At 36.9% G+C, this 23,784-nt stretch overlaps 1 protein-coding gene across 2 annotated transcripts in view; it reads left to right on the top strand.

Moving 5' to 3' along the window:
* LOC124167555 (GTPase-activating protein skywalker) overlaps positions 1-22,653 on the top strand; it is a 141,201-nt gene extending 118,548 nt beyond the window's left edge. The window contains exons 8-12 of one of the 2 annotated variants that reach the window (XM_046545517.1): positions 1,166-1,384; positions 10,357-10,443; positions 12,031-12,189; positions 13,802-14,043; positions 17,733-22,653. In XM_046545517.1, the coding sequence (XP_046401473.1) occupies positions 1,166-1,384; positions 10,357-10,443; positions 12,031-12,189; positions 13,802-14,043; positions 17,733-17,874 (849 nt within the window). In that variant the 3' untranslated portion in view covers positions 17,875-22,653. The remainder of the gene's footprint in view (positions 1-1,165; positions 1,385-10,356; positions 10,444-12,030; positions 12,190-13,801; positions 14,044-17,732) is intronic. The other variant, XM_046545518.1, reaches the window with a different exon arrangement.
* Positions 22,654-23,784: the final 1,131 nt, after the last annotated feature.

The raw sequence follows: 23,784 nt of genomic DNA, 5'->3' as shown, positions 1-23,784 counted from the left end.
GAATGTTTAAGATAAATGGTTCAAAATGGTGACTTTTACGACTTTCTGTGGGATATTTTATTAATCCTCACTCTATTCTATAAGTAATATTAATGAAATTAAGTAAAATGGATTAAATTTTAAAATTTCTCTGAGTTCTGTGGGGGGGTTTCATCCCCCAAACCCCCCCTTGCTGTGCCACTGCTGTGAGAAAAGCCTGAACCATCATTAGGTGGCAGATTTATGGAACTTCTAATAACAGAGTCAAATTTTAGGCATTTTCTATGTAAACTGTCAGTATTAAAGTTAACTTGGTTTCCAGTTCACTTGATGATCAAGGAAAACGATGTCAAATAACGATTTGGGAACTATCAAGGGCTCAGTTTTAATTGTTAAAAATGGAACTATGTATTCAATTACGTAGGGATATTTTTTTTTATTTAAACACAATGATCAATTCTCCTCAGTACATTTATCATTAATAAATGGTGAAGCCAATCCAATTTAACTGATGTAACCCGCACCAATACAATGAGTGCCGTCTAGGTTATTTAAGAAGATATCAGCATTTAGGTACATCTCTCTCACAAACCATCATGTATTACATGATTACACTTCACTCATTGCAATTGTAGCGTTGTGGAAACCTGTATATTGCTATAGTGGATTTCAATGTGCATTTCTGGAGATAAAATGTCTCAAACATACCACTGTTTCTCTCAGCTGGTATTTTTATCAGTTACAAATCCTGGTGGTCATGCATATTAGGTAATAACTGCTGTGCATATTTTCTCCCATTGGCTCTTCATATTTGTCTCCTTTAAATGTGCTCAAATAAAGGTAATTTTCTGTAATTATTAGTTCCTACTTTTTTTAATTAACCTTTGTAATATCATTCACATGTTTTGTACTTCAATTTATAAGTTTTTAGCTTACAATTTGCTTTTCCTCTTCTTCCCTTTCAAATATACTGTTGCCATTTTGGTATTTCCTATCTTAAACTAGTTTAATTCATTATGGAGTATTGTGATTATTTGGCAGATTATAATGAATTGAATTTGCCAGGTATATGTAGTTTATTGTATTACCATGACTTGCTGGCTTCTTTAAAACATATTTGTAGTCTTTGATTGCTGATATCAAGGAAATGATTTGTCACATTAATTACAGCATGCAATTTTTCCAGGTTACTCCATCCAAACTGCTGAGAACTGCATTTGGAATTCGTGCCCTCAGATCTGTATATATCTCTAGGGTTTTTGTAAAAACTGAAATGGATTTGCGCAGCCGCAATTTGCTGAGTGGCAATCGGCAGCTTGTGCGTTCTCGTTCCTCTGATAACCTGCCAACTAGCCAGTCTCAAGTCAACGTGCAGATGATGTCCCACACAATGACCATACGTGAGGTAGGTGTTGGCGTTCCTCAATCATGTTTTCAATTCAAGAGTTATCTTCTTGACCTCATGTTATATTTGTATACTGTTCCTTGGAGTATAAGTCTCTAACACAATTCACAATGTCTGGCGATATCTGGTGGAAATGTTTTATATCCATGAGAATAAAATAAAATGGTAAACTTCCACACAATTTTATTTACGAAGTACCAACCCGGTTTCGACACGTAGAGTCATTATCAAGGTACCAATTAGGCTTTCCAAGTTCTATATATACCGTCCAGCAAGAGAAAGGTGGGGTGGAAAGGCTAGCAAGGGAGGGGGGAGACAGTTTGACTAAAAAGATGCGTAATAGGGAAGGTCTTTGAAGGAGGGGGAGGGGGGGACTAGGGATTACGTAAATCAGTGAATCGGTGAGGTAGGAAGAGAAGTCGTAACACCCTCTCCTCCTTCCCTATTAGGCATCTTTTTAGTCAAACTGTCTCCCCCCTCCCTTGCTATCCTTTCCCCCCACCCTTCTCTTGCTGGACGGTATAAATAGAACTTGGAAAGCCAAATTGGTACCTTGATAATGACACTACGTGTCGAAACCGGGTCGGTACTTTGTAAATAAAATTGTGTGGAAGTTTACCATTTTATTTTATTCTCATGGATAGGTCTCTATTTCTTTTCACATCATCATGATCATCTTCATCATGAACGGGTTGTCTGCTCACTGGCAGTTCCCGAACACCAAAGCTGTCTCCACCTCTGCCTGTCCTAGGCCTCCTCCTCCGTAGCTTCTGTTTATCTACACTTCATCAGTCATTTTACGCCATCTTCTTCCTTGTCTCTTTTCTTCTTCCACTTTTCCGTCACTGTGGTGGCTAGAGTACTGGATTCCCACCCTGTGGGCCATGGTTCAAATCCTTGTGATTTTTCAGAGACTGCCTGATCCCCTCCTTCTGAAATATATACGTACATGTTTATTCATACTATGGCTGCTATTTTATACCCAGTTTTACCACAGTAATTTGAAATGTATGGCCTGATTGCTGCTTTGTAATGGATCATTTGTATGCAAAAATAAAATTTTACAGTATGAATAAACATGTAAATATTTCAGAATTGCATTTAGCAATTATTGTAAAATTCATGCCAAGCCGCATCTGTCATTATGACTGAAAGTTATGAACTAATAATTTGATTGGTCAACAGACTTCTCTAAATACACTAAATGGAAAAGGATCCAAATGTTGAAGCGAAAGGAAAAACACTTTGGCAAAGTGAGTGAATTCGACTGAAAATCCACCGCAGGGAATGTGAGAAGAGCAGGCTGATGCCTATTGGTGAATTTCGGGGGAGGGGATTTCAGGGGGTTTTCTATCTTTTAAGAATATGGCCGTGATATCATTACTTTTGTTCTGTTTTGTGTTACGGAGTATGGAGTGTATCCTGTGCAGTAATGTTGCATGTTGTTCGTAATCCCAAATATGAGAAGACTGTTTGCCTCCCCGATTAAGAAAATCCTGGATCCGCCCTTGCTGATGCCTTCAACATGTTTCTCTCCACCCTTCTTTCCCTACCGTACTATTTTGGTGCAAATGACCATAGCTGTTGGTCACCTCCTCCAAATATGGTACCATCCTGTTCCCACAACTACTGCATTGAAAATATCCTTCCATGCTCAAATATGCCCAATCCAATTCCCCTTTCTCTTCTTTATGGTTTTCTTCCCTCCCAACTCTTTCCATCATCTGAATTCTGATTCATCAAAGAAAACAAAATGCATCTCCTCATCTCACTTTCTATAGCCTCCTCCACACCCACATCTCTATGGTTATGATGCTTTTAGGGATGAGTCGATTCCAAATGTCGATTCTCGATTCCACCGATTCTCGGGCACGGAATCGGAATCGAGAATCGATCGCCTAAAGTCGATTCCGATTCCATCGATTCCAGGAAGATATATGTTATGAGCATAGACTATAAGTTTGGGGCATAAAGGCTGCCACACACCTAAGCGGCCGCGGTGTCAGCCTTGCCCGCGCGGAGAATACGCCTGGCACACGGGCAGTGGCGGATACAGATGGGGGGCGCGCGCCCCCCCTTTGCGGGGCCACCCGTATTGCCAAACATAGCAGAACCATAATTTTAACTTTTTTATATCATAAGATGGCATTGTCTTGAATGTGTGTTAAATCACTTTAGTTAAAATTTCTGAAGCTCTGCATGTGACTTGATTATTTTTTATTGCGATAAAAGTAAAGGTAACTCAAGATGTCTTTTGCGCCCCACCCTTGAATTTTCTCTGTATCTGCCACTGCACACGGGTGCTGCGACGAACATGCCTAAGAGTCCTCGGAAACATGAAAATGTCGGCAAGAGCGACAAACCGACGAACCCTGAAATGCCTCGTGTTTATGAGCAACTCTCAGAGAAAAAAATTGGAAACCACGGGTTCGGGAAGCATTGCATGCGTTTTTCGTTCTTTATTAAACGCTGGTCATGGCAAATCAAATTATTGCGATTATGAATCACATTCGGAGAATTCATCTGGACCACCAATTTTAAAGTATAATACATCGATAGGTATGTTTTTATTTTCGAATGTTATTTGAAGTCTGATGAAAATAAAAGCGTGCAGAGAACCGGTTTACCTGTGAAAAAAAGTTTCTTATAAATACGCGCTGAGAGCGGTTTTTTTATATAATTAACTTTTTTAGACTAGCACGCGCCTGCGTCAATAATAAAAAAATTAGACACATTCGCGTTTGTATAGCCCAGTTTCATCAATGCAACCCTTGAGGAAGTTGATACTTGCTTGGCATAAGCCGCCGCGGCCTCCGGGTGGACTCGACAGGTTGCGTTCGGCCGCCACCGCGCACCCGCCAGGCTGCTCTGGTATGTATGGACGCAATGAACGCTACATTATTGTTTAGGCACCGCGGCTACTGTTATTTTTAGGGATGGTCGGATTGGATACGTCGGACCCAAATATCTGGAGAGGGCGTTAGCTACCCCTCCTACGGTAGGAAAGTGAAGCCAGGGGGGCGTGGCACTTCAGCCCGTCCGCCATATTCCTTTACCTCGGGTGAAGCAGAAAGACATGGTTCCTTATGGGATATTCGTCAAAGGAAACTCAATATTTTCCCTACTGACAGCCGGAAAAAGCCGTTCCCACCGATGAGCGAAGATTATTTGTTGAATATAAAACCGGAAAAAATGCATCTTTTGGATGAAATAGACGATTCAACCACGGTGCGGCAAATTAAAAATATGACGCACGACAAGTCACTTGCCACAATAGCAACTAATTTTCGGCTGTAAGCTGAAAAATAATTGATGAATTCATGTGAACCCTTAAAGTATATAACTTCTGATATTTACAATAGAATGTTTTAAACCAAATTCAATTATGAAAGTAAATAAAAAAGGATAAATGGACGAGAGAGGAATGGGAGGACACTGAATGCTACGATAATAATCTATGGTATGCTCTATGATGCTCTATGGTATGGACGCAATGAACGCTACACTATTGTTTAGCCACCGCGGCTATTGTTATTTTTAGGGATGGTCGGATCGATACCTCGGATCCAAATATCCGCGGATATTGTCCTTCATCGGGTACATCGGATCTAAAGTCGCGGAAAACATCGGATCTGGATACGAAATTTTAAATAATAGCTTCAGTGAATGCAACGCCCCATAATGGTGGAAAGAGTTCCAATTCTCTCTTCGAATGCGCCGTCGCATGCGATTCTTGTCCTATTCATGAACCGTTTTGTTCGAAAGCTCTCGCAGAGGTTACGAGTAGAATTTCAGCCGTGGCCAGGATTTTCAGCCAGAAAATAAAAAAGGAAAAATACGACTGGCACATAGTGTGACTCTTCCCAAGAGATTGAACAATCATCGGGTTAATCTTAGCACCGTAGCATAATAACCACGTCAAAAGTAGCTACGTCGCAGATTTTAGAAAACCACCCTCGGCTGTCCATCAGCTCGTACCTCTTTTGTTTTTTTTCGTTTCCGAAATCACACGGACCATAAATCATTGTCTTCTCAGGAAATTAACAAATCACAAGAAAATAACTGAAGCGTGTTTAATCTCTACCTCGTCTCACCAACTGACTTTTTTTGGCCAACCTGCTTCAGTTCTCCGTTTCTAGACGACATATGCTAGGAAAGTGACTTTCTGGGCCCGAAAAATCTCGATAGCTTCGATAATTAAATGAAATGCACGAGATTTAAAAAAGAATTAGACCAAACGAGATGCATTCCTGACGATATTACAGTTTATTTTTCAGCTCTAATTGATTGCCACTCAGTTTTCTATCTACAATTCTACAATTAGACTTTACTGATATGCAACATTGTCCAAACAGCACAATTTTCAAAGAAACAAGCGCAGCATCAACCCCTCAAACAATTAGAGACGGATTGGAAACGCCAACTACATACATTACATAGCGCGCCCGACTTCGCTTTGAAGGCAACGACGTCACTGACGCAAGATCTGGCTTGTTCGTCCTTGACTACCTCATTTGTAGCCTCGTTGTTTGCAATACGGAGGGAGCGCGCTCCTTCCTCTCCACCTCTTCTTTACGCGCTCCTTCCCATTGGCGTATCTAGGGGGAGGGTCCGGACACCCCCTACCCGAAATATAAAAACAAAATTATTGTCCTTCACAAAAGAAAACAAAATGTTGAAAACTCAGGAATTTGCAAAATTTTTCTTAAGCAAAATAAGTTTTTTTCGATTACAAAAAGTTTTAAAATTAGTTTAAATGAAATTCCTGGCTACGACACTGCTCCTTCCTCTCCACCTCTCCTTTACGCGCTTCTGCTGCCCACCCCTCCCTCATGCTGAGTGGTTGAGCACCTCGTCGCACGTGACGTTAATGCCATTTTAAATACTGTTAAAAGGGTGGTTTCCTATTATTTTTTTATTGCCTAAATCGAAAGATTATTACTCCTGGAGTACGTATTTCACGCTTTTAGATTTTTAAATGACGATATCTATTTTTCGCGATTAAATGAAAAGTGAAAATTTTCAAGCGCGCGAAAACTCGACTCGTAAGTATGAATGCCGGGAAATCTCTCCGTGTGACGTATTTCTGGTTCCCGCTGCCGCCCTGTGAGGTGACCTTGAGGCGCTGATATGATGCAGGCTGCTAGGGGGTAGCTGAGTACCCTGCTGGCTGGTAGCGTTTGGCTTAAATAAGGATTATTAATACCTTATCAAATGAAGAAAACTTTCCGACCTTAGCCAGTTTTAATAAGTGATTATTAAGACGTTTCCCTTAGCTCTGCGCCTCATGCATGCATTGGTAACCTCAGACGATGTATAATTCCTATCCTCTCGTGTAGAAACTAGGTCCCTGTGACGTCACGTGGAGTGGCATCGCATGGGCGCCAATCTGGCCCTTTTCAAATGAGGATAAAAATGGACCATTACCATTCGTCCAAACCGTTCTTTCTAAAACGAAATAATTATTTTATTATGAATGCACTAATGGTGGGTAACGAATCGCAATCAATGCCTTTCGTTTTCTTTGATGAGGGAAACTACCCTATTGTGTTGCTGATTGCGAAGTTGCAATTTAATTTAATGATACACCGATAAAAATGTCTTTCATTGTGTATAAACATTTCCATTGAGATATAGAGAACCAATGAATGCAGTGTGTGTGCACTATGGCGTAAATTATCGCGAGGATGTGCTAAATCCACCTCACCATACTGAAGCATTTTCGGATGAAACACAAGTCCGTATGCGATGAGAAAGTAAAATTCGGGCGAAACGTGCGTGAGGAAAATTTGAATTCAGTCGATGGCAGGGGGTAGCCAGGAATTTTGTTGAGGGGTGGTCCAAAACCAAGAGGGGAAATTTTTAAACAACAGGGTACAAAGGAGAGGGTTTCAAACTAATTTTAACACCCTTCATAATAGAAAAAACTTATTTTTTATTTATTATATTTTTTATAGATTATTTTTTTCATTTTTGTAAATTCATGATTTTTAAATATTTTGTTTCCTTTCATGAAGGAAAGTAGTTGTGTTTTTATATTTTGGAGGATCCTTTTGCTATGCCACTGGTCACTGGTCAGTGGTTCATCCTAAGATTTTTCCTATTTTCATTTCCAAACACAAGCATAACAGTTTAGGTCCTGAGCATGTTAAGATGTTTTAAAAAAACAACTTGAAAGCAAAAAATGATTTTTGATTTATAAAAATATTAAAATGTGTATGAAAATCTAAAAAGCATTCCATTAATTGTATGTACTCAGAATAAACTTGAATAATGACTTTGTTTAATGGCAGGAGTTTGAAAATGCATTTGGAATCGAAAATATCCGATTTGAAAGATCAGGCTCCAAAAATCCTGGATCCGTCCATCCCCAGTTATTTTATTCTATTCAATTCTTAAATTTTAATGACAGCAATGCTACAGATAAATCAAAAGCCCACCTGTTAGAAGGAATAAGAATCGATGGAATCGGAATCGAGAATCGGGAATCGATTTGAAGGAATCGGAATTGGAATCGGAATCGAAAAAAAGTGGAATCGACTCATCCCTAGATGCTTTCATTATCTCTTCTTCTCAGGCTCCTTTTTTCACATCCATGCAACATTTTTTCATTATCAAGGCTGTCTTGCAAAGAATGATTTGTGGATTTTGGAGACCTATGCTTTGAGGAATAGTTAATGATTAGTTTATAGTTAAAAAAAAAAAATTTTATTTTTCATTTTGAGATATGTTAAAAGTATAGGGTAGTTTCCTTCATCAAAGAAAACAAAATGCATTGATTGCGATTCCTTACCCACCATTAGTGTATTCATAATAAAAAAATTATTTGGTTTTAGAAATCCCAGTTTAGAGGAATGGCCACGGTCAATTTTAACCTCATTTGAAAAAGGCCAGATTGATGCCCATGCGATTCCACTCCACGTGACGTCACAGGGACCTAGTTTCTATACGAGTAGATTGGAGTTTTAATTCGTCTGACATTACCAATGCATGCATGAGGCACAGAGCTCAGGGAAACATCTCATAATAATCACACATTAAAAATACCTAAGTTCCGAAAGTTTCCTTCGTTTGATAGGGGAATAACAATCCTTCTTTAAGCCAAGCGCTACCTGCTAGCAGCCTGCGTCGTATAAGCGCTCAAGCCTCGCCCCAAGGTCACCTCACACGCCGACAGCTGGAACCAGAAATACGTCACACAGACTTTTCCCATCATTCCTACTGAGCCATCGCGTTTTGGCGCAGTTGAAATTTTTCACTTTTCATTTAATCGCGAAAAATAGATATCGTCATTCAAAAATCTACGAGCATGAAATTCGCACTCCAGGAGTAATAATCTTTCGATTTAGGCAATAAAAAATATGAAACCACCCTATTCTAGGTTAACTTCCCAGAAATCATTAATTGCTCGGTTGGAAGAAATCAGTGGATTGAGCAGGGTGTTGTTGGCTCTGAAAGTGTGCTCGTTTTTCTTCTCTGCCCTTGGAATAAGTGATCACAGTGATTTCGAGGGTTCTTTGGCAAAATAAGCAAGTAGGTTTGTATCTTATTTGAGTAAAGTGAAATTTCCGCTGAAGAAAAATATCGATTTGACCTGAAATTTGACCATGATCACCTAACTTTGTCCATGGTGGACTAACCATTTACGCAATTAAGGCATCTTCTTCCCTAAGGGATATTTTTGTATGAATTTTTGCATTTAGAGTTAACTTCCATAAAAACTTTGAATGCAAAAATGAAGACTTTGAAAAAGTTAACCACTGGATAGTCCCGATTTCATTTGAGTTTTAGCTGATGGATTAAAATTCTCACTGGTTGCAATTCCCTGCCAGATTTACGTGATTGGAATTTGCCCTTTATTGCCCTTAAAATAAGCATGCCGGTAAGGTCATGCCAGGCACAGAGTGGAGCTTATTCGTGGTGCTTAGGGGTTTACTATACTGTGATTAAGTTTTATGTAGGAGTTATTTTTCATTGGGTTATGTATCTGGTTAGTAAATATTTTCTGAATCAAATAAGTATTTTTTATGCAGTCTTGTGCTTGAGTGCAAATATTTGGAATTTTCCGTAAAAAAAATATTTAGGCTTAGCTGGGATTCAAATCAGATCTTCTAATTCCTAGGAAAATTTCACTGTTACTGTATATTTGCACTTGTGTGCATGGCTGTGTACAAAACACTTGTTTCATGCTGTGTTTTGAAAATGTCCATCTCTGATTAGCGACAAAAGTAGGGTTTTTCTTTGCACTAGTCCATTAATAAGCACAATCTCTGTCTCCTATGCCAGTGTGTGTACTCGAGATGTTAAAATCTGGTTATGCTAAACCGCAATTATCGAGAGGGTCTGAGTACTAAGTGGGGACATCACTATCTGTAGGCGGGTCACAGGACAAGGACATACAGGTGGCCACCTCCTCGATATTCCAGTATATCTTTCACTGGTTTTTGTGGTCGTGGCTAGAAACCATTAGAAATTAGCCTAGGAAGATGATGGCTCAGTGGTGTAACTGATTAGCATACCTGACCTGACATCCGGAGAACTGGGTTCAAATCCCAGCTAAGCCAAAACATTGTTTCATGACAAATTTCACCCTCAGTGAATACTTTCAGAGTTTCTTTCCTTGAGTTAGGTGTAATGGAAGGCTTACCATTAAATATACCCACTTTCATACATCCCACATTAGATGAATACATCCCACTTTCAGAGTTTCTCTTTGAATGTGTGGGGAAATTTAGGATTTTAGTCACAGGTTTAAAGTATCAGCAGGGTTATTTATGAACCACGAAGGAAATACAAATGGAATCGGGAAGGAATGGGCAAATTAAATGAAAATCCTTTATAAAATGGCAAATATAATACTTGTTTACATTGTGTGACTGTATAATATTATTGTATCTATGTTATTTTACTTTTAACGCTGCGTGGAATTTGAATTTGTGGATGTGCACCATTCTTTTGTTGAATGTGTTAAGGGCTCGCATTCACCTGGGCCCCGTGCCCCGTCCATGGGCACATATCCTATACAATGCATCAACTCGCAAATCTTGGAACAGGAGGCTGTGAGTAAATCATCTTTGTCTGAGTGTGTTGAATGTCAAAGCAGTTCTCTTTTTATTTCAAAATATTGTAGGCCTTGAATTAAGCATCAATTGTATTTTCCATTGAAACGTTCACTGCAATGTAACCCACCTGTGGGTCACTCTGAACATCCTCCCTATGTGACAGCAAATTTACTAAATGATTTTTATTTTTCTTGGTGTACGATATTGAGGAATGCTTCTCGGGTTTTCAACCAGGTTAACATTGGCCTTTGAGGTATTCTTCTAATACGGATGAATTAACATGGTTGAGAACTAGAAAATTTACTGTTTTTCTTCTTTTTGCAACTATCTCCATTTAGCAAAATCATAATTTAAAGACCTAAAACCTGGGGTGTATATTCTATACTTGGTGATAAATTTAATGATCAGGTTATGAAAGTCCATAAATTAGCATTCCTGCCCCATGCAACATTCTTGATGCACTGTTCTGGGAGGGCCTGTGGGGTAGTCCCTTGCTTCAGTGGGCCTAAAGGTGGGCTGCCCTAAGTTCCTCCTGTTCGCCTCTACCCACTCCCATCAGTGGGAGGCCGCAGAGTGTGCATCTAACTCTGAGCAGGGTTTAGAAGATGATCTTATGTTTGACCCACCGGTGGATCCATCCCGCTGTGGTCTGAACCTGGAAAGGGAGATTCAACTCTGCCGTGAACGTTTTAATGGTGTTGCACTGTATTTTGGCTGATGTTAGGCACAGTTTCTATTTTTTTAAGCATCCAGTATTGTCATAATGTATTTCATTTGTCATCTTTGTGTACAAGTTTGGAATCGAATATTTGTAGTTGCAGGCTGTAATGAATGAAAATTAGCTCTTACTGACCCCTTTTTCTGCTATGTAATCCTTGCAGTTAAGTGTATGGTACATGACTGTGGAATAATCATTAGCTCTGATTGACAAACTATGTACTTTAATTTTCTTTTTCTCTCATTGGTAATTGTTTTTTTTTTGTTGGCCTTTCCTTTATTTTTATTTAACAAATAAGGTCATGTATTAGTGCAGACTGTTGTAATTTCTGTTTTTTTATGAAATGGAAGAAAAAAGCAATGAGTTAGTGTGTGCATATGTGAATATTGCCAAAAATTTCTATTTGAGATATTCTTTTTTCCTGGCTTTAAGTTTCTATGATTTGTAGCATCCAGTATTGGCATGTTGAATTTCATTTGACGTATTTATTCTACTATCATAATTTTTTTCTCATTAGAATAAAACATTTATGAGACTCGCAGTAGGAACAGTTAAAATTTACTGCATGTTTTTCCAGCAGAAAAAAAGTCAGTGCCTGTAATGCTGTTAGTTTTTAGATTGGTATGTGTGAGTGTGAGGATATATTATATGTATTGTGGGTTATAAAGTTTTTTTCTTATGGAAAGCATGTGAAAACCCTCAATTGATTGTGAGGAATTAAAAAAAATTTAATCCGTGTATTTGTCTAACCATTTTCCATTGGAAAAATTATCTTTCAAAATTGATAGGAGTAGCAGGAATTCATAATTGGAATAACTTCAATGATTCAATTTTATGATGACATATTTCTCCTTGCAATCTTACAGTTGATAACTCTCTGGTCTTGGTTGCCTGTACGGATAACCATGTATCAGCCAATCCTGTTGTACACAACCGAGGAGCATGGATGCTCTCTCACTACCTTTTTTGTGCGGGTGGAACAGCATGAGCCGACGATTCTCATTGTGAAGACCAGCAATGGGGAGGTAGGTTTATCTATGATCCTCTTCCTGTCAAATGTGTAGACTAATAATAATAATAATGATAATGCTTTATTTGCCATGATTGATCAGATACATAGAAAAACATAACCGATACATGGCACGTCAGAAAAAAGAGGAATTTAGATACATATTACATGGATTAAAAAAAATAAATATTAAAAACACAGACAACTTTACATATGTGGTATAAACTGTACATGGAAATAGAAATACTTTAAGACTCGAGAGAGTCATCACTCATAAATTCATTTACAGAGTAATACACTTTTTCCAGTAAAAAGTCTTTAAGTTTTACCTTGAGGAGACTGGCACTTTGGATATTTTTCAATTTCTTAGGTAATTTATTGTAAATTCTGATTCCCATTTCATTTGGGCCACATTTCAACCTTTCAGTTCTTATACAGAAACAATGCAGGCCATTTTTCCTTCTTGTGTTATAAGAATGGATATCAGAATTGGTGGAGAACTGAATCAGGTTTTTTCTAACAAAGTATTTCAAAGAGTATTATGCATGAACCTGTATTTATTTTTATTTTCTTATCAATAATTCATAATTTTAAGTACACTGTCTGGAAGATACTCCACTGACAATGAAGAAAATGTCTTTAAAAAAAAAATGTATGATAAAAATGTCAAAATATTTACTCCTGGTTGTTTCTAATCTACTGTCAGTGAAAGAAATTGAGCTTTACTTTCTGAGAATTTAGAATTCTATATTTTCTGGGAATCACAATTTGAAAGTGATATTTTAAGCCTTTTCTCTCTGGGCAACCTTGGCATAAGCATAGCAATAATGTTGATTACAACGATAAAATAAATATAGCTGTGATAAAGGACTAATAGAAAGTTCATTCAATCATTAAAATCATGATAGAATTAAAATTTAGGAATTATTAAATTATTATCTAGGGAATTTTGTTTTTTTTATCTAGAAAAAACTTCTTAGAAACGGTTAGGCTTTAAAAATTTAGATAAATTACATAAGTAAATGATTTAACAGCTGGAAATATTCTAAAGAGCATGTTATATGTAGGGTCTTTAGTCTTATCCACTTGCATTCATAGCTACCAAGGTTGGTGATTTTCCTGTCATCATACCACGGTGTTGATGAAAATTACTGTCAATAAATTTTCTGTGGACCAAATTATTCCTATGGCTACTTTTTGCAATCGAGCAATAGTTTGCCAATATGTAAATTTCTTTCAATAAAATACTGTTGCTTGTGTCATAATGATTGGGTAAGATTAAGGTAGAATTTCATTACTATCTTTTCATTTTGAAAGTAGTAAGAACGAACAATTAATTGATTTAATTATATTATGATGGTTCCCGTTAATAATGTAAGCAATCTTCAATTTAATTTCGGCAATTTCTTTCAAGACTCCTTCCAGGTTAGGTTCTTGGCTGTTGTCAAAGCCTCAGCGACTTTTTATGCCATCATCATTAGCTTTGCTGGTGGTGAAGGTGGTATTCTATTTGTCAATAGTCAAAATCCTAACAGAGACAAACTAGAGGGAACTTGGTAAAAATCATAGGCCCGGAAAAATCCTCGTGAGCTTTTTGTTCAACCTGTAAAATTTCATTATTCTTCCAGATATTTGGGGCCTACTGTTCAACACGGTGGGTGGAGAGAAACCTGAAGGACGATCGAGGGAACAGACAAGCTTACTTTGGCACAGGAGAAACATTTGTGTTCTCACTGTATCCGGAGAGGCATCGCTACCCATGGGTGGGATTGGACCGGACGACTTCTGGGGAGCGTGGAGGTGATCACTTTGACCATGCTGCCGAGCTTTTCATGGCAGCTGATTCCAAGATGCTCACTGTTGGAGGAGGGTAAGTCATATTCCATGACTCGTTGTGTCACCTTGGGATACTTAACTTCATCATCATCATAAGCTAACAATTGTAAGATTGGTTTGACGCAGCTCTCTATTCCTCTCTCTTATCTGATAGCCTTTTCATAGTGACATATTTCTTCTATTTTACATCCTTTATAACTTCTCTTATGTAACTCATTCGGGGCTGTCCCTTCCCCTTTTTCCTGTCCATTTGTCCTTCTATGATTGTTTTGATTGGGCAACGATGCCTCATCATGTGGCCAACTAAGGTGTCCCGTCTTCTCTAAGATTTTTAGAAGACTTCTCTTTTCTCCCACTCTTTTTAGCACTTTCTCAGTACTTACTTGGTCGATTCATTTTATCTTCATCGTTCATTGGTAGCTCCACATTTCGAATACTTCCACTCTTGACTTGTCTGCTGCTGCCAACGTCCAAGCCTCGCTTCCATAGAGAAACATGCCCCACATGTAGCATCCGATGAATTATTTCCTTACTTCTTCTTACCAAATTTTTATTCACGAAAAGGCTGATGCTCTGCTCACAGAACATAGAGGCAAGGAAACAGTTTGTGGAAACTGATGTGGGACCCTGACTGTACTTGAAATACTAGTAGTCTAATGAAGGAAAGTCAAAGGAAGCCCAAGAGATAAAGAAATAGTGTGATATCCCTTGAGCGACCTTCTCTTATACCAATCTCCTGGTTGTATGACGAAAGTGGGCTTTCCTGGCATAAATGCATGTTTCTATGAGTCTTCCCTAATTTATTTAATAGTCATTTCTATAAGCCACTCTCAACTGTGCAACCTTGTGTGGTATGACTTTGAATTTAATGAGTTTTTTAAATCATAAGTTTGCATTGCAGCTATCAGTCTCAAGTTTTTGAAGCCACAATTCCCATGGCAATTGTTGTTATTTAGAAATTTTCTCAGTTTCTGTAAGTTAGCCCAAAAATTCACTTAAAAGCATTATTTCTGCCTAACCTTTTGACCTAAATGATTCTGTTCACCTTAGATTGATTTGAAAAATTCTTTTCTTTTGATTCCAACTCAGAATGTGAATGCCCAAATAATTTTCAGTAAATGACTTATTAAGCATTTGAAAAAGATATTCCGAAATTCGATGGGTATTCATTTTTATTGGTGGGTTTAGAACACGGCTTGAGTGTATCGAGTGGCATTATGAAGGTCAAGTCGAGTCTTTTCTGTAACGAGCTGTCAAGGCTAGTAACTTGGTAACAGTAACAGCAGAAATCTGCCAACAGAAGCACGTATCATGAAACTTGTGTATTAATATCCATTTTAAAGTTGATAAGTGCTCTAATGCATTGGCTTAGGAGTTTCAGCTTGCAGTATACGTAGCAGTCAACCACTAAAGTAGTCGACGTGGGCACCGAATACCTTTTCGTCATCCGACTAGGCAGCATATTCTATATAATAATCTGAGTAGTAGTATTCTATATAGTAATCTGAGTAGATTGATGCATGGCTCATACTTTCTCATGCAATACTTTTATACTCTACCCTACTTTCTCTAGTCAAATGCCTACAGAATACATAAAAATGGATAAGATTTCTACGAAAAAAATATGTAACTTTTAGGTTTTGGCAGACAATGCCAGTTCACTGTGTTTGACGTCAAAAGTTTTGCGAAGCAGAAAACTCGAAAACAAATCTTTTAGCCTTTTTGAGTACTACATACATCAGATGTTAATTTTTGTTTATTCCTTCATTGCGTTTAGTTATGTCTTGAACTTACAAAACGAAAGTTTCTAAAGTTGAGTAAACCAATTGAGAAATAAAGAAACTTTTTTTGGTCCGCAAAGTTAAAACAAAGTTCTATAGTTCATTGACATCTTCCAATTAAATTCTATGAAGATTAAAGATCCATAAAAATCGTTGATATAATTTTTAATAAATATTCCCAAAGTTCCCAAATCATGCGTATTTGGCAAGGAAGTACTTGTCCAGCCGCACAAGAGTGTAGCAAAAGATAGTTTGGCAGTAATACTTTAACATGGAGACGTCAAAACCTGCTGCCTGAGCATTTAGAACATTTGGTTTTTCTGCATAAGAATTTGAAAAGGATCAAATACGAGTCATATTACATGATTCATTTACGTATACATATATATAATCATTGTTACAATTTTGCAAATGCCTTTACTCAGGGCTCTTTCGCGGCACATTAATTTTCATTTATCTCTTAATTCTGACACAATTCCATCAACATTCCTCATCATCTTTTCCTTTTTATCTTACATCAAGCTAAGCATTCAGAATAGAAAATTCACTAGGGGATTTGAAAAATGAGAATACATATGTTGGAGTATGCATTGCTGGATTGCCTGATCCAGAAATTGCCATACTCGACTCGACTCATCACTCGCGAGTAGTTTCCAGCTCGACTCGAGATCAAAAAGTACTAGTCACATATCCCTATCGCCGGCCTCGGTGGCGCCGGGGTAAAGTCCTCGACTGCTAACCTAGAGGTGGCCGGTTCGAATCCCGCCTGGGTGGTTTGACCACCATCCAGGGCATGGATGTATGTGATTGTCAAACAGGTTAATTGTAAGAGAGGACTATCTAGTCCTAAATTCACTTGTGAAATAAAGACATTATTATTATAGATATGGAATTAAGTGATTTAAGATCTGTAATACAGAAAACAAAATGAACATAATGATAACCGTATTTAAAATCTTGTCGATTTTTTGAGCGTCTGGGAGGGGTATCTGCCTATTTATGGAAGCGCGTTAGCTCAGTGGGTAGAACACTAGGCTGCCGTTCAAGGGGCTCTGGGCTTTTGGACACCCCTAATCAAATTCCTGGAGGTGCGAGATGGCCTTGGGAACTCCTCCCCATCCCTACCCCCCCCCCCTCCCCTACCTTGAATGAGTAAAATTCACACGCTTGATTCTACTATCTGTAAAATAAAAGCAAGGCACCAGAGTTTGAGGAGCTCTAGCTTGTAAAAAAAAAAGCAATCAATTTCAAGGCAAAACAAAGCTTTTTTTTGCATTAATCTATAATTGACCCAATGGTTTAGAAGTTACCATAGATTTATGTTGTTTAGTACAAATCCATTAATTTTAGTGGCATAAACAATTTTTTTTGTCAAACTGTTAACTGTTAATACTATATGTGGCTTTCTTGTATCAAAATCACAAGTTACTGGTGGGAAAACAACGGGAAAACCAAGTGCTCACAGTTGGGCAACTTGATTTTATGTAGAAAGAATGGGTTTTTGAGAAACAATTAAGTACAGGAAGTACTGTGGAGCTGAATATTTTTTGAAGTAAATGATCCAGCGTAGAAATAAATTCTCTTTCGTATGCTTTTTTGTTGCATTGAAATTCATTGCTACGCTTAGATGCTAGAGCTCCTTAAACTCAGATGTCTTACTTTTCTTTTACAGACAGTAAGTCTGGGGTGAGCTCTACCATCACCTATACAAATTAACCTTCAGGTTGAATCTCTGAGTGAGTGAACATTGTGTGATTATGTATATCTGAGTCATGGTTGAGGGCATAACACCCATTTTCTCTATGGATTTAACTCTTTACTGGTGAATATCACGAATAAACTTGTGAACTTGGCTGCCTTGTATGTATTTACTTACCCATGCGGAAAGCGGGGAGAAAAGTATATTCATTAACTGATATTCTCTCCTTAAATCTCATTTTAGGGAGGGCCAAGCGATTTGGATGGATGAGAACATTCGGTTTGGCAAGACAGAAAGATGTCAAACCTTTGACAATCGTCCTCTTTGTGAATCTGGAGATTTTGAAATCCGAGTTCTTGAAGTTTACGGATTCTCAGGAGCCTAATGTGAAGCCATCGAAGTAAGCCAGCTTATAGGAGAGAGAAAGCTGATTTCCCATCAAAGTCATTCCTAATTAGAGTTAAATTATTTATGATAATAAATAGAGTGTTAGAGTTATGGAGGGAGCAATGGTGCAATACTTAGAATCATCGAATTGCAGAGATTATTTTTGTTCCCTCAGTGGAGAAAACTTTTTCAGTTTTGCAGTTAGTCTGTGTTCTCAATGTGAAAGAATATTTCTGCAAACATTTTTGTAGGATAGCCTCCTTAGCATATTTACATGGTAACCTTCGAAGTGAGGGCTATAAGTAACTGTCTCCATTGTTGACAGACAACATTCAATGAGCAATGGCTGTGAGTGATGATGGAGTGCATGAGTGATTTACTCAAATAATATGGATTATGGGAACATTGACACATAAACAACACATAAAAAGAGTTTAATATGCGCACATTTCTGAGCCCTATCCTATTTTGATCATCCCCAGTTGAATTGCACTTAAATGTTTGCTTTTCGTTCCCGAGCCAAAAATTTATTATTGTTGGCCTACCTGTGATTTTGAAAAAAAATTACTTGTGCATGGGTAGTTGATTTATGTACATTTATTCATTGGGCTTCAACACTTACTTTTTATCCTGTGTGGGCCTGATTGGGTATTGCAGATTTATTTTTTGTTGTCAGTTTCCTTTGTGTTCAGAGTTCGATTCATCGTTAGTCATTGTCATAAAGAGTGTACATGCAAAATCTGCTTCACTGCATTAAAAGGGGCCATGATGCATGTTTGATTGCAAATGAGGAAGTGGTGCAAAATCTCATCTGCTTGGATATTGTCTTGTCCACTGTAGTAAAAGTAATAGAAGTATTTCAGCTATGAGCCATGTTAAAGCTAAACCGAGGATGCACTGGTTTAGCGATCAACTAGTCAATTTACAATTAAAGGCTTTGAAAGCTGGAAGCAATCAGGTAGGAAACTGAATGGTTTAGAGAAAGTGACCAAGCTGCCGTTAATCTTTGAAAAATTTGGGGTATGGAGAGAATTTTTCGCCAAGTTAAAGTTGTAGTATGGTTGAGTGATTCTCTGATATCGACACTCAGAATTTTCCAATTTCTGCAATGCTTTTGAAGAAGCTATTCTTCTTGTTTTTGATGTGTTTGCCTTTTTACTCTCTCTACTCCATTTGGTTTCAACATGCATTAGCAAGATTGAGAAGTTAGCCACTAAGTCTATTTAGCTATTCTTGGAATGTGACCATTTAAGTCATTTGTATCTCAGGTTGATTTTCTGTTGCTGTCATTGTGTATGCCTGTTTGTTGCTGTTAATGACATAATACTTGTTTTTTTTATATACATATGCCATACTTGCCTACTTAGAATAATCAATTGTAAATAATAGCTGATTTTTATGCAAGTATTTTCGTTATTTTTTGAGGTAAATTTCAAATTCACCTGCATTGTTACGGACTTCATGTGCCAAAACACTGAAAGCTACAGTATTTGTGTTAAATTTGAAATTTTAAGTCGGGCAGAAGAGTATGAGGGTGAGCTAAATAAAAACCGGGTTATATAGAACATAAGCGAATATAAAGAACACCATAAACTGAATTCGTACAGTAAATCCTTCATTTATGCTATTGAAAGAATGAAAATATTCACAATACAAAATCAATACCAAATTGAAGTTACAGTGAAATGTCTTTGTAACGAAATCCTACAGACCACCAAAACACGTTCGTTAAAATGAAATGTTGTACAGGAAATTGGTTATATGGGAAATTTTGTTATACAGGACGGAAAATAATTTCGTTATACCAAATATTTCATGACATCGGCGTTCGTTATAAAGACATTTAACTGTATTATTGTCCTAAAATATTTGCAATTTTGTATTTTTATGCACATTTTTAATGCTTAATCATATTTTAACACCAATTTGTTAATGATGCATAACCAATCTGTAATAAATATGTCACAGTCATTTTATTTTAAACAATACTAAATCTCATTTTTCTATTCAAGTGAGGGTGGAGCAAGCCAGTCTTATCTCAGTATGTATTTTGGTATCTTATAGTAAAGAGTATACTTACAGAGATTACAGCATAACTGAGAGTGGACAACTTTGTGGAAGGATTAGCAGTGCGTGCTAATTAGTGCTTGCCACAATTCTAAATTGCAGATATATAAATTTTAGTTGCAGGGAAACATAAAGATGAAGGGTATAAGGCTATTTTCATTGTGCCAGTTAAATTAGCAGCTTTTTGCATTGTTATTTATATTTTCTGCTGGTTTGTATCTTCTGTTCTTCAATGTAACAATTTTGCCCTCTCCTTTTTGTTTGGCTGCTAAATTCATTAAGATAATTTATTGGAGGTGTTCCTTCACCTGATATTGATTAAACTTTCAGATTGTTTTTCTCAATATTTCTCCTAATTCAGTGGTGATGAAGTGGAAGTTATCTTGTAATTATGAGTCGCATTTTGTAAAATTTAACATAATAATACATGTTTCAAATCCAGCAATATTCTCAAAATGTTTAATTCTGGATACTTTTTTATTGTATTCAATGTTTTTTTGATTGGAAAATTTAATAGATAATAACACTCCTAGTTTTTATTTCTGCAGGAACTGGATTCCATAAGTGTAAAATAATTCAAAATTAGGAGGAAGCATAAAATCGACATTCTTATCTTTTCTTTTCATTAAACTTCCCCACACTTAGTTTTGGGCTTTGGCCATAATTCCAATCAGTATAAAATGAAGATGCTCAAATTTATGGAGCATGAATTGAGGTTTTACTGTACATAACTGTGACTCGTGCACCCTAGTGCCTTAGATGAGGCGAATCACATTTTTGGTGAAATTCTAAACTGTAATTTTGCACATTTCCTGTCCCGAAGAATTTGCGCCTGAGCATTTGTAGTCAGTTTGATAGCATGCTGGAATTTATGCCTCAAATAAATGATCTCTCAAATTCATACTCTAAAAATAAGTGGGTTAATTGATGAGAGTGTATTTCACCATAATAAGTCTGCTTACAATTGATTATTTGTGTTTTTTCCCAGAGTGACTGCCATTTTCTTTTTTGTTTGTCAAATAAGGTGTTCCACTTGATTTTTCAAGCCATTTATTGTTGATAGCAGCTTTAAGCATTGTTCAACAACTTGAAATGTCCTTTCTTAATAACTGTTGAAAGTTTGTGTTGTGGCATGCTATTTTTTTCTTGTTTTTGGAAGAGTTACTGCATTTATGATTTGAGGTTACAAGGCTTTTATGATGTAGTGGAAACTTCAGTTACTATATACTTGTGTTTGACTTTGAAAATACACTAATTTGTCTTCTTCTTAACGAGATTGAAATATTAATTTACATTTTTTCCACGCTAGGTTGTATTCTTACGTGCCACTATTTTGATTAATCGCTTTGGAAGTTTGAGGAATCTTGCAAAAATTCATCGAAGCATTATCAATCAATTTCTGTTTGTTAATTGATGTTTGCCTTGTATTATCCAGTGTTTATGTTTTCTGCTTTGAATATTTTTCATAGGAATGAAAGTCTGGTAGAATGTGCTTAGGAAACCTGCTTCAGAACTTGTTATGAGTATTTTCCAAGTGCTTTGACTGGAGCATTTGATCATTATCAGATTGTTGGAATGTATTAAAAGCAGGAATGGAGCACATATATTTCCCTCATACAATGGCGGATTTAGATGATAAGACGTCTTGAAAGAACCTTTATTGTATATTCTTGAGTGAAAGTTTATGAAGTCATGAACGATGTGCAAAAAATAATGCCTTGTTGTCATGCTGAGGATCTACACATTCAGTAATGCAGAAATGTGTAAGAGTTATCATCTATTGGTTTGAAACACATACAACATTTTTGCTTTTAATTAGTGTGCAATTTTTCAAGTCCCATTATTTTATTTAACTGAAATAGCAATATTATTAATCCAAGGAGATGTTTCTGAGTAATAATTGTTTTCCCTCTAAATTTTCGTGAGACCTTTTGTGGACACACCAAAAAATCATGGTTTTAATCACCATTGAGTATTGAAGGCTTAGGATTTGGCTGTATTCAATTATATAAGTCAATCATAATCTCTTTCTTCGAGTATATGAAAAACTATAATTTTATGTGTATCTGTTGGTAGTGAAGAGGTAATGAGATCTTAGTGACTGACAGCTTTATTAACCATTGATTTTCATATTGAAATTCAGTACAATTAGTTTCACTGTGTGTAAATTTTAGCTTTCAACGTTATTTTTTATTGATATATAGTCAGCATGAAGATATTTAAGGATTATGTTTATATTCCTTTAAACTTACTGTACAGTTGTTTCAATCAGAATGTTTTATTACCTTTGACTTGTATTATTTTTTAAAAATATTTTATTTTATATTTTTCATGGATTGACCACTAGTCATAGAGTGATTTCATTGAAAATGTGGATTAACTGCTCTGTTTTTATGGTTATTGTTTATGATAAGTCCATATAGTATAGACGAACGTTGAAACTCATTGTACAGTATGTAAAATTTTCAGCAAGTGCTTGTACATAGTGTGTTGTTTGTGTGCTGTTAATATTGCAAAATGTAAACACTGTTGTGCTGTCAAGTACAAAGGTGATACTTAATACAATATGCATAATAATTCATGTATCAAATAGCTGTGATTTTCTTCATAGTGTTTTTTTTTGGAGGGCGAGATATTTTGAAATATGTTTGGCATCATTTTGTCCTGAATAATAAAAAAATCATTGTTGTATAATATACATCCATTCTAATCCATTGTGTTTTTTTTATCGAGGAATGGTATTCCTATCTAAACCAAGCAGTCAAAATGGAGTCGATTAAGGGCTTTCATCGTGGCTAGTATTTGTAAGTCCAATCTTAACACATTCAGCATGGAGTACGTGGATTGACATGGTCCTCTCCAAGCTGAGATACTGAGCAAGGCAATTGATATGCTCTTTCAATCAGGCCGACTGCCGCTGTGTGATTCCACCTTGGTGAGAGGCTATGAGCGCCGCTACGATGCAGGCTGCTAACAGGTAGCAGAGTACCCTGCTAGCAGGTAGCGCTTGGCTGAAATAAGGATTATTAATACCCTATCAAACGAAGGAAACTTTCCGACCATAGGCAATTCTAATTGGTGGTTATCAAGATATGTTTCACTGAGTTCTGTGTCTCATGCATGCATTGGTAACCTCAGACGAACTAAAACTCCTGACTACTCTTATAGCATCTGGGCCCCTGTGACGTCACGTGGAGTGGCATCGCATGTCTGCCAATCTGGCATTTTTCAAATGAGGTTAAAAGTGACCATTAACATTGGTCTAAACTGGGATTTCTTAAAAAAAACAAATCATTTGTATTATGAATACACTAATGGTGGGTAACGAATCACAATCAATGCCTTTCATTTTCTTTGATGAAGGAAACTACCCTATTTGAACCAGAACACCATACGGGAGGCCAACATACTAGCCACCATGCAAATCCGAACCCCTTAGAAATAGTCCATTATTTTAAGCATTCATAAGCCATACCTTGCATTCTCTAATATTTTAGGAGAAAAAAATTGATATTACCTTGGGAAAAATTATTATATCTGGAAAACCTGAATGTCAGGGAATTTTTGAATGCCCATCGGTTGGACGCAATATATAAAGTACTTCATGCCTTTTTTCTGGTTGGACAAGTGGTTTTTGTGACAGACTTATACTACCACCTCCATACCTATAATTATGCCCTCATAGCCACTTGCCCTTAACTAACATTGGGTGATATGATAGAAGGCAGGAAATGGTCATTGAGAAGTGTTGAATATGGAAAATGTATATGTGAATGTTTTTCAATAACTAGGTTGTGTGTAATTCCACAGTCATAAGTAGTGTTTTTTATCTTGGTGGCAA

Source organism: Ischnura elegans, chromosome 11 (genome assembly GCF_921293095.1).
Source record: "Ischnura elegans chromosome 11, ioIscEleg1.1, whole genome shotgun sequence".
NCBI classification, from domain to species: domain Eukaryota; kingdom Metazoa; phylum Arthropoda; class Insecta; order Odonata; family Coenagrionidae; genus Ischnura; species Ischnura elegans.
The sequence above is the reverse complement of the archived record's forward strand: the minus strand, read 5'-3'. Positions and strand labels throughout refer to the sequence as shown.